The sequence below is a fragment of the Lytechinus variegatus genome, chromosome 14, assembly GCF_018143015.1.
Source record: "Lytechinus variegatus isolate NC3 chromosome 14, Lvar_3.0, whole genome shotgun sequence".
NCBI classification, from domain to species: Eukaryota; Metazoa; Echinodermata; class Echinoidea; order Temnopleuroida; family Toxopneustidae; genus Lytechinus; species Lytechinus variegatus.
Genome location: NC_054753.1, coordinates 11698201 through 11710595, shown reverse-complemented (window position 1 = coordinate 11710595; position 12395 = coordinate 11698201). Strand labels below are relative to the sequence as shown.

General features: G+C 38.7%; 1 protein-coding gene across 2 annotated transcripts in view; it reads left to right on the top strand.

The window, feature by feature from the left end:
- The first annotated feature begins 2923 nt into the window (after positions 1–2923).
- The window catches only part of LOC121427355 (chloride transport protein 6-like), a 36755-nt gene continuing 27283 nt past the window's right edge, over positions 2924–12395 (top strand). The window contains exons 1-5 of one of the 2 annotated variants that reach the window (XM_041623705.1): positions 2924–3070; positions 7234–7293; positions 7930–8061; positions 9241–9307; positions 10148–10254. In XM_041623705.1, coding sequence (XP_041479639.1) covers positions 2987–3070; positions 7234–7293; positions 7930–8061; positions 9241–9307; positions 10148–10254 — 450 coding nt within the window. In that variant the 5' untranslated portion in view covers positions 2924–2986. Of the gene's footprint in view, positions 3071–7233; positions 7294–7929; positions 8062–9240; positions 9308–10147; positions 10255–12395 lie in introns of those variants that run through there. The other variant, XM_041623706.1, reaches the window with a different exon arrangement.

The window sequence follows — 12395 nt, the reverse complement described above, 5'->3', positions numbered from 1 at the left end:
CTACACCCGACAAAGGAAATTATAATTGGTATAGTGTCGAAAATCTGTCTATCTGACGGTCAATCGGATCGGGGTCGCCCTAGCAACTAACCCGTATCTGTGGTCTAGTGGTTAAGGCACCGGCGTTCAAAGCTGGGGGCCCGAGTTCGATTCCCCTTGCAGAGACATTTTTTCGGCATTGCTATTTTTTTTAAAGAGCAGATAGCTCTGGGGAACCTTGATTTAAGCTAAGCCTACCATTGTTCTCTTCATCCATTTTCAGTCAATATACAGCGCGTATCAAAAAAAAAAGTTTACACTTTGAAAAATCCTGTGAAATTATACATTTGTAATATCCTGAATATTTTTCCACATTTTAACATTGGTACAGATCTATTTAAGCAAATGACGATATAACTGTCGAAAAATAATTCAGCTTGAGTGAGCACCACTTACTTTTGAAAAGTTAGTGAAAAATGATTTGCACAGAACTTTAAAATAGTTATGCAAATAAAAGTAGATCTTTATCGTGAAGAAAACATGGAATTCAGCAAGTAAAATTGATTTGAAGATATCTTTTACCTTTTTAAACTTGTTTCCTTGCCCAACACTTCGAAGAGTGCATTGCGCCCCACCCAACTCCCCCACACACCGAGGCCATCCAGGCGACATTTGCTTTACAATGAGCTGTGATTTACATGAAATGGCTTAGGCTTGATTTTAATTTGGTAATCATTGTCAAGCTTTGAAAAGTGTAGAGAAACAAGTATTAAATAAAAAATGAATTGTAAACACACTTTAAATGATAAAAACTCAGTGAAAAATGCTGGAGATGTCTGATATAAACTTTTTTTCAGATTCAGTTATGTCTTCAGATCCAGCTGGCACAAAAAGGGTAAAGGTTGTGCTTACTAAATGTTGAAATTTCAATTCGGGTGGCAAAATTGTTACAAAATGCTTAAATGTATCCGTTTTATTTCAATTGACTAAAAGTGCAAGGGAAATGTATGAGAAATGTTTCGCAGGGTAAGTTTGATTTCGCCCTTTTCCCTTGGCACAGCGTGAAAACAAGCATTTCTGTGCAAACAAATTTCTGCGAGTTTTACAAAAATGGACAATGCTCACTCAAATGTAACATTCTTTTACATGGTCGAGGGGTATTGAGGGGGGATAATGCCGGGCCGCGGGAATGCGAAACACAAATGTAAGAAAGGAAGAGGCTTGCAGATACTTTCAGTCACTGGTGTGCGGATGGGGGGGGGGCTCCGGGTTACTGCCCGGCTGCCCCAACTTCCTGGCCAAAAGAAGAAAGTCCACGATTAAGGGAAAGGGATGCAATATTATAAAGAACTTATTAGCAGACGACATCAGCGCAAGGTCTCCGCCCACATTTTGCTGATATCAGTAACTAGCTTACTAGCAACATACGTACCCATAGAGATGTATATTGACACTAGAGTAATCGCTCGCATTGACGCGCGCGTAATGCGGCTGTGATTCCATGTATTGCGCAGCCGCCATCTTAAAGAGGGCAAGAGCGCGGATTTATAACACACGGCTCTATGGGAGAATATCACATATTTCACTTTTTTACATTATATTTTCAATTTAATGCTGTATGCAACGTTAAAATCATAAGGCAAAACATTTTTATGTTAAAATATATGATAACCATGCATATTTTATAAAGGAGATGGACTGAACATCCAGAAAACGGGGGAAAACGACGAGGTCGACTGATTCAATATATTAGCCATCATATAGCATATACCGTGACAAGGGTGTCAGATAAGGTCAACTTAACACTTTAGAGTGTTCATATGTTCTCTTGATTTGGTGCTCATTTGACACTCAGTGTTCAAGCAATATACTGTATTGAAACAACACTTAGAGTGTAAAATAAACACCAAATACTCAGAAGTGTTGAAACAACACCGTGACAGGTGTTGGATAGAAATATTTTAACAAAAATTATTGTTGAAGTTACACTTCACTGGAGTAACTCAACACTGTCTGTTGTTGGGGTATTTTAAAAAAATACCCTAGTGTTAAGTTACACCGTCAGGCTGCAGGTGTTGAAGAACTTGAAATCGGACACCAAATGTGAATCCGAACCGTGAAACAACACCAAAGCTGGTGTAAGTGGTGTTGGTATTTTTTTACACCAATGGGTGATTTAAACTTTCGTTTAAATGTTCGTTTCTGCAGGTGTTCGAGGGTGTCAAATGAACACCAAATGTTGTCAACTTCATAACATTCTCCGACTCGTGTTCAAATCGAACACCAAGACTGGTGTTGATATATTTTAACATCTTTAATGTTGGTAATCTTAACACCAGTGGCAGCTACTCCAACACCAGATGGCGAGGTCCCTTATTGATTGGGCTGCTAGATTGAACACCCGTGGTGTTAAATATAGCTAGGCGTCGCATAGTCTCCAATATTATATTTAATGGGATTATCAGTGATTCACCATATGATTTCTACTTTGATTTCCTCAAAATTAACTGAATGGAGGGGAAAACTTAAGACAAGCCCTGATCTACATCATAGGTAATGCACGTACAGCAACCTATTTTTCCCCCGTTTTCTGGATGTTCAGTCCATCTCCTCTATAAAATATGCATGGTTATCGTATATTTTAACATAACAATGTTTTACCTTGTGATTTTAACGTTGCATACAGCATTAAATTGAAAATATAATGTAAAAAAGTGAAATATGTGATATTCTTCCATAGAGCCGTGTGTTATAAATCCGCGCTCTTGCCCTCCTCTTTAAGATGGCGGCAGCCCCGAACATGGAATCACAGCAATTTGATGAAGTCCGCCCTCTAGTGTCAATAATATACATCTCTATGTACGTACCCCACCACCGTGCATGCGCTAGGCGCGACATGCAGCGCGCGTAGTGCGTCAGGGAAATTTTAACCCAAACCTAGCGGCCTACTTAATTGCATGCAGGACAAGATTTTACTTGAACAGTCTATTCAAACTGAGTCACTGATATGCCTCACGCAGATCGTAATTGCTGCCTAACTTCGTGTTTTAAATGTTGCAGTACTCCTAGAAGAACAGTAGACGAAGAGCTGGTGAGTTCATGGAGTTTATTAGCTAATGTAAATGTAATAATAATGTGACCCCGGCCCCGATGTGACGGTGTTCCTCAGCCTGAGGCTCAGGCCAGGGACTTAGCCAGGGACCCGCTACGCGGCCGCGGGCGGGAGTCCAGGCCAGGACTCAGGAGCGAGGAGGACCTAGAGTAGACAGCTGGCAGCTGTCTGTTTCGAGGAGTTTTTATTTTATTTTCTCCTCTTACACAGACGGCTCGCTATCGTGCTCCCACCATTAGGGGACTTGCAATGCAAAATCCCCCGTCGGGGCTCTCCAATTTTTGTCTTTAAAATTAAAATAGGCCTAATGAATAAAAATTTTGAAAATTAACGCGACCTTAAAATATGCAAATTAATAATAAATAGCCTAGGCATAGCATAGCCATAGGCCTATTCCCTCTTGACATTAATTGCCAAAAAACGGAGAAAAATCAAGTTAAAAGGAACAAAAACAGTGACTAACCTTGGCTGTCCCGCAAATTCACTTCCCTGTTTTATCCGATCTTAAGTAGGCCTAGGCCTACATAAACATATGGCCTTATGGCCATTGAGTCCCCTGTACAGATCGCGCTAGAACTTCGGTCTCTGTATTTGGTGAGTGAAGCCAACGGAGTTCAGCTGAACAACCAACATAACAGAGACCGAAGCTTCTGGTCTATAAAGGAGGACCTTACGTGTATGACCATACTCGCCTGACTAGTGTGAAGTCAGGGAAGTATGTATGGTCAAAATAATTCTCCGAATAAATAGTTAAAACAGAAATCAAGCACTTACCACGATTATATGGATGAAGGTCTAACGAGTGGCAGTTTTCCTGACATCTGCGCACAGACTGGAACCTCAAAAAAACGAAAAGTTCTCTCCTAGTTCTACCCCTGTCTCGATCTGTCATTTTTGTTTAGAAATTGCGGCATAATCATGATAAAAAAACTTCCCAAAATCCAAAAGTGGGGATTATTAGAATCACACCTACCAGAACGCTTGAAAATCACTTCCTTTCTCCAGAACACAGTCCCCAACCGTCGCACAACTATGTGGCAAAATGATAACACACCCAAATAAAACACACTGTATATAACACTAGGGTTCTCTCTAAGCCTGAGTCATATTGATTATTTTGAAAACCGGTGTTCGACAGCTCTAATTCGATCGAACATCGATGCATCGAATATTGAAGGCGGGGAAAATTAAGTCTTTTGTTTTTGCGTTGATGCGATGCGCTTTGCATATGCACTACGCACTGACGGTATGCGCTGGCATTGGCCGGGTGAGCGTTGCACAAGCAGATGACAGCAAAGTTCGTTTGTATTTTCCATGATCACAAAACACACAAAAAAAGGCCGGGGACCAAAGCAGAATTCTTCCCAAAATATCTTCAACAATGATATTTGCAGATGACAACATATAAGTTTAAAATTAAACTATAATAAAGACATGAATCACGCAGAGTCGATCGAATGATTTTCGGTCAACTAGCATTGGCAGTCCATTCACCAGCCCCGTCCGCAGCTCCGTACACTCACTCTCCCGAAACGACAGGCTGCTTGACGTCAGCGCCAGCAAACAAGTGCAATCAACAGAGAGCGCTGTAACTTGCCTGAGATTGTGTAGTTGGATCCAAAATGAGCTCCAAATAAATTTATGGGAATAAATACGTAATTTTCTCTGGATGGTCATTTGAATTGCTATTCAATGCTGATATAACGATTGTGAGGAAAGATTGTGGAATATGAGTTATGACGATGTTCGAGGATTAATCCTGATAATGACAATCCAGTTTTTTAGACGCAATTGAGCATGCGATCAAAATAAATACGAATGTTTCGAATCGAGCCCTAAATTCATCTAAATTATTACGATTTAACAAGATCTTATGGTCATACTAAGAATATTGACGATGTCAGCAAAGTATGTTATGTTCATATGGAAGAATTAATACTGGCCGGATTATTTCTATTGTTATTCCATCTCTGGACGTCTCCTCCAAGCTCCGAGAAAATAAGCACAATGCGCATGCGTGTTCGATGACGTATGACATATTTTCCCATTCATGAAATCAGAGCCCAAAGTTGGGCACAAACTAGCTTCAAATTGATGGGAAAAAAAATCAAACGCAATTTTCTCTGTTTTGTCATGTAAAATGTTATTATATGGTGATATTACGAACTTGAACAGAGTTTTTGCATGTAGACAATGTTCGAGAATCAACCCTGATGTGATGATTATTTTTTTTAGACAAGTGCACTAGCTCGAAGTCAAGTCGATCGTCATGAGATGTCCGCCATTGAAAATTGAAACGAAATACAAACGTTTCACATCATGCTCTAAATTCATATTAATGATAATCATATGCAAATTATTGTTAAATATTACGATTGAATAATGTTCTATGGTCATGATATTAATATTGTTCATGAAAGCAAGATTTATTTTACGTTGATCGCGTCAATTTCCGGCCATTTTCTGGTTTGATTAAAGAACAGTACTGCGCATGCACGATCGATGGCCATGACTTCCATTCATGAATTCATCGTGTATGAATTATCTCGGCACGAGCAGACGAGTAAGACTCGAACTATGATCGAAATAAACTTCAAATTAATGGTGAATAGCATAATTACTCAATCGGTTTCATTTTGGGGGCAATAGAAATCAAGTAAGTAGTAGTAAAGTTGGACATTACTGTTATTTTGATGATTGATTGTGTAAACCAAACGAATCGTCCGGCCGACGTACTGTATTTTTTTTTTTTTTTCGATGCACCGATTTTGCAAAACCTGCACCAGTGTTCGATGACATCGATCGAACACCGATTTTAAAATCGATTCGACTCAGGCTTAGTTCTCTCCCTAGTATATACTCATGATACAGTCCCCACTCAATGGGAAATCAAGTTTGATTTTCACGGCAGTGGGGACAGTTTCAACAGTATACCGTAGCTATACTCTTGATACAATCCCCACGCTATGGGATACACAGTTCGTTTGGCACTTGATTTCCCATTGAGTGGGGGCTGTATCATGAGTATTAATAGGGAGAGAACCCTAGTGTTTATATAGGGCCTACAGTGTGTTTCATTTGTGTGTGTTATTTTGCCACATAGTTGTGGGAGAGTTGGGGACTGTGTTCTGGAGAAAGGAAGTGATTTTCATGCGTTCTGGTAGGTGTGATTCTGATAATCCCCACTTTTGGATTTGGGGACTATATCACGATTATGCTAGAATTGCAACAAAATCGCCGATCGAAACAGGGTTAGAAGGAGAGAACTTTTCATTTTTTTGGGGGGGGTTCCAGTCTGTGCCCAGATGTCAAGAAAACTGCCACTCGTTACACCTTCATCCATATAATCGTGGTAAGTGCTTAATTTCTTTTTTAACTATTTATTCGGGGAATTATTTTGACCATACTTCACGCTAGTCCCGTGAGTATGGTCAATTACACTGTAAGCTCCTGGGCGCGGGAGTTCCCTGGGTTAGCCCTAGTAAATTGGCCAGGTGAATCATCATACACTAGTCAAAATGAACCGCAATGGAGTCAGATTGATAATTTGTGCTTCCTTGGACATTCTAGGCCCGTTTTAAATATTCAACTTCATTCTGAGTGCATTCGAAGTATATTTGTCATTTCTTTTGGCTGTCCTGAAGGTTTTGATCATGTTCAAAACATTTGAGGGGTATTTTCGAATGTTGTTCGAAGTAGGGGAGACCGGGTTAGTTGGAACATGGGGTAAGTTGAAACATTGTAATTTTCTTTAATGCCTGTAAAATAAATTCATGCAATATTGCCTTCAATTTTTTGCTAGTAATAATACAACACTGTTGAATTATTATTGCAATAAATTGAGGGCAGTATTTCATAAATTTTTTTTGCAGGCATTAAAGAAAATTACAATGTTTCAACTTACCCCATGTTCCAACTAACCCCGGTCTCCCCTATATTTAAATGACCAACTGGCGTTCGAATAATAGTCCTTTCATTCCGGCCAATTCTGCTTGATTCGGAATAAGTGTGATAGGGGCTTTACTAAGGTGTCTTCCATTGAAACCAAAATATATGTAATGCAAATGTGACTTCAATTTGTAAACATGTACATGTATGGTTTTGTGTGTCATTGCTTTTACTTCTGTCTTTGTTTCATCCAGGAATCTCTAGCATCACACCAACATGGACACCGTTCACACTTGCCTACGAAAGACTATGATGTAAGAAAGCTTTTTTATATTATAATTTAAATATCAATGGGGATTAGGGCTTTGGGATCAATATGATTTTTCAGCATTTATTTTTTTACATCAATTTCTAGTAAAATACCTTCTTGCAATGCTTGAAAATTCTGCCAAGAAATTTATACCAATTGGAATATAAATTTGTTTTTGAGGGAGGGATGGACCATTGAGAATCAGATACGATTATTTGCATCTGGAATTGACGTGGAATGGGGGAATAGTTCAAGTCTACAAAGTAAAGCTTTTTATTACGAATGGTAATGGTGGTATTACGAATAGATTGATATTGTACCAATAATGTACAGTAATAAATGTGATATAATTTTTTACATATTCAATTGACTGAGAGCATTGTGGCGTATGCCTGTAATCCAAAGCTGCATGGGGAAGTTACAAATTGATTCAGAGGTTGGTGACTGGTTAGAGCCCAGGTCACGTGTCTCAGATGGTGACGTTAAAGGTCAATCCCAGACCTAAATAATCATATCTGATTGATACAGGTCTGTAAAGCCTCTTACAGACATAATTGATACAGTGACTTAATGATGTTTGAAAAAGGAATAAAACTATGAGATGGCATTGAGAACTTGGTTTTTGCATTATTCCCAACAGAGCCTTGACTATGATACATGTTATAGTCAAATCCACACTGAGATGTTGGAGGCTAAGACATCGTGGGCAAGTCGGCATCTTGAAGTCTTTCGATGGATCATGACAGCTGCTATTGGTATCCTAACTGGTTTGGTGAGCACATAGAATAAATCAAGGGTTTTTTTATCTTCTCTTACACTTAGTCACGTTTCTCTTTGTTTCTTGCCCATATAAAAAAAAGAGATTTATAAAGTATCCCATTATGAGAGTGTGAAAAGGGTGCAAGAATTGGGGGAATGGTCATAAAGGAATTAATCTAGATCAAGAATAACACAAGATATTAAATCATTGCCCCACTAATTTGTTTAACAAATTTTTGGCATTACTCCTATTTGTTTAAGATCAGTATGCTCGATCTGTAATGAAAATCATAAGATCAGTACGCTCGATCTGTATGAAAATCATAAGTCAGAAAAAATTGGAACCAGTGGGATTCGAACCCGCCATCCACTGCCTTCCGGGCAGCGACTCAACCACCAGGCCATTCTGGTTCACGGCCAAGCCACGATGAACTGGAATTCAAATACCCTCGATCCTCGATTTATGATTTTCATACAGATCGAGCATACTGATATTATGATTTTCATTACAGATCGAGCATACTGATCTTAAACAAATAGGAGTAATGCCGAAAATTTGTTAAACAAATTATAATTTCCTCCTATAAAAAAGCCTCTTAATTTACTATTGCCCCACTACTTTCACAAACATAAACTCCCACTGCCTTTGATTGACTGAGGCTAAATTTGTCAGGAGAAATCATTGCCCCTGATTGGCTGAGGTCAAATTTGTCAAGAGAATGCATTGTGTCTGATTGGCTGATGCTAAATTTACCAAGATTGATGACAAATTATTTCCTTTGATTGGCTTAGGGGGTGTTGCAAGAAAATATTTGCAATCAATTGAAAATATTCTGTTGCAATTTTACAACAGATAGATCAAGTTTAATTGTAGCAAGTGAGATCACACTACATGTTTCAAGTAGTAGATTAGAAATCAATTACAGATTTGCAATCAATTGCAAGACATATGATTGATAAAGGGAACCAAAAATAGACTTGCAATTGATTGCAAGTTTCTTGCAACACCCCATAAGTCCAACTTTGTCAAGAGAAATCATTTACATGACAGTTTATTAACTGTTTCTCAGTATTAAACCCAAATTGCCATATAAATGTCTACATGTACAGTCATGTGTAGTCAATCTTAGTTTTGATCTAGATGTATAACAATTTTTTAGATGCCCTATAATTATTGTTTTGCTTCCTTCAGGTAGCTGTTTTCATCAACTACTTTGTTGGATTGCTGAGTGATTGGAAACTTGGAACAGTTGATAATTGTATCCTTTGAAATCTTGACTGCTTCCCTTACAGGTTGGGGAGATGTACATTGCAATCAAGTAATGAGATTGTTTCAATTGTTTCAATTTCCAATTTAAGATATTCAAACATTTGCACCTATGTTTACACTTGTGGTCACACACTTGATCAATTGTTCTTACATTCCCACTTCACACATGATAATAAGAAAATATCAGGGGCCCTTTTCATACAGTTACAGGTATGGTAATGTTTACCATTATGGCAATTACCATGGCAACAGGGCTCAGCAGCCGATCACAATCAATGTTGCCATGAAAATTATAATAAGCGCAAAGATACGTGTACCATAGTTGTATAAAGTATTTTATAGGTAAGCATTCCCAACGGCAAGTCAATGCTTTTTGCTGTTTTAAATTAGTGAAATCTTTGGATCTGATTGGCACAGAGGAGACCAGCCAGTGATTAATGCATATGGGTGACATCACAGTTGGGACTCAATTTGGGTGCACATGTTTATATGAAATGTATGATTTGTGACATGCCACCCCAAAACCAAGGAAGGATCTCTGCTAATATCCAAAATTGTAGTGTGACCTTCAAAAATACAAATGAGAAAATTACACTATCTAAAAAAGTAATTATTTTTCTCCATACTGTTAAAAGTTGAAGGTTTAATGAGAAGACGAGATGCAAGAGTTTATTTGACATCTTTTTTTTTCCTGGACTGCGTGGAAATTGCTCTGAGATTGTACAGTGTGCACGTAGCATTCTTGAGTGCACTCTGACAGTTCTGCATTTTTCTTTAATTCTTTAATTTTGATTTTGATTCACATAAACTTGACTGAATAACTGCTCAGACTTGGGTGACTGTTCCAGATACAAATGCCTTGGTGTGCCTCTCATGATCCTCCTAGCCTTCAATGTTACATTTGTCCTCATAGCAAGTCTGTTGGTAGCGCTCGAGGTAAGTTCTACATGTACATCCACTTGTTCAATACTATTTTCCAAAACAATGGTCACTGGTTCTGGTAGCCAACAGATTGAATCAAACCTAGTTGAAAATACATGCAAGGGGGAAATGTTTCTGAAATAAACTTGCTACTGGGCAGGCAAAACAAATCATTCAAAAACTTTTTGGAGGCTGTTTTTGTCTCGCCTGCATAGCAGAGTGAGACTATAGGCGCCGCTTTTCTGACGGCGGCGTCAACATCAAATCTTAACCTGAGGTTAAGTTTTTGAAATGACATCATAACTTAGAAAGTATATGGACCTAGTTCATGAAAATTGGCCATAGGGTTAATCAAGTATTAACATAATAGTAATCAAGTATCATTGAACATCCTGTGCAAGTTTCAGGTCACATGATCAAGGTCAAAGGTCATTTAGGGTCAATGAACTTTGGCCGAATTGGGGGTATTTGTTGAATTACCATCATAAATTTAAAAGTATGTTGGTCTAGTTCATAAAACTTGGACATAAGAGTAGTCAAGTATCACTGAACATCCTGTGCACATCTTAGGTCACATGACCAGGGTCAAAGGTCAATGAACTTTGGCCATAATGGGGGTATCTGTTGAATTACCATTATAACTTTGCAAGTTTATTGATCTGACTTTTGAAACTTGGACATAAGAGTAATCAAGTATCACTGAATATCCTGTGCAAGTTTCAGGTCACATGATCAAGGTCAAAGGTCATGTGAGGTCAATGAACTTTGGCCACATTGGGGGTATTTGTTGAATTACCATCCTATCTCTGTAAAGTGTATTGGTCTAGTTCATAAAACGTGGAAATAAGAGTAACCAAGTATCACTGAACATCTTGTGCGAGTTATAGTAGTTTTCAAAGTCAGCACTGCTGCTATGTTGAATCGCGTGATGCAGGTGAGACGGCCAGAGGCATTCCACTTGTTTATCTTGCAACTCAAAGACTTTCATTTTGTATTAGGCTAAACCATAAGATAATTTCAAGGGCTCTTTGTTTAGTTTTCCAGGGCTCTATCTTGGGGCAAATTAGCCCAGAGTCCTTGTATGTTAAAAACCTTACAAGGTATATCACCCAGTGCTACATTATGGACCTATGGAGTAGTAGGTCCATGTCTACACGGACAAGCAGGACACTTGATTCGGGGCCAACTTCCAAGGATGAATCACTGAATTGTCGTTCTCTGATCATTTCCTGGCAAAGTTTAAATTAATGCCTTTTTGCTAGAGATTTTGCGATTATGTTTGAACACTCTGCATTGATGCCTTAACTAAAGGAGTTGTGTCACACGGTCAACCTTGCCTGTTATGTTTTTCTCGAGTGTTTCAATACGACCGGTTACCTCTTCAAGATATGTATTGCAGCGACTTTTGATTTCATGGTCGCTTTTCATAGCCGATCGAGCTTTTGGCTTACACAAAGCACAACACCAAATTAGATCAGGATTATTGGTCAAAGTCCCATACAAGTCAGGGGACACATCCGCACAAAACAGACAAAGCCAGAGATCGCCAAGATCTCATTGAAGCATCCCTCGCCCAGTCTCAACATCAGACAGGCACATTCCACAAGAATTTGTAGCTTCACCAGACACATCATTTATACTAGGCCCTGACTCCATACGCTTCTCCTTGGAATTAGAAGCACCACTACTGGAAGTACTTTTATCGGGGTAAGAATTTCCCTTCCTTTGGCTTTTGGTTTGGCTCTGCTTTGCAGCTTTTCCCTAGATCTACCACCAGTTAGCGCAGCAGAATAGCTACCCTCAGATTGAGAAGATGGATCATGGTCGTGCTTGGTCTTTGCAGACCCCATATTGGCATAAAAAAGACAAAATATGTCTAGTAAGAAACTTAATATGAAGTTATGTAATATGTTATATTTATTGCTTAGCAAAAAAGAAGTAGATCAAGCTAACGTTGGATCTTGTAACTCAACAACTGGTGAGGTGTGGAAATGTGGATTAAGGACTTTCAAGAGAAGTCTTGATAAAAACCCACCAAACTAACACCTGTGTATTTTAAGTTACAATTCAGATGAGCTATTTGCTTCAGGATATTGTGTTTTGCTTTGATCCTAAATGTCCAGTACTGATGCAATGGTCAGACAAATAGTAATAGT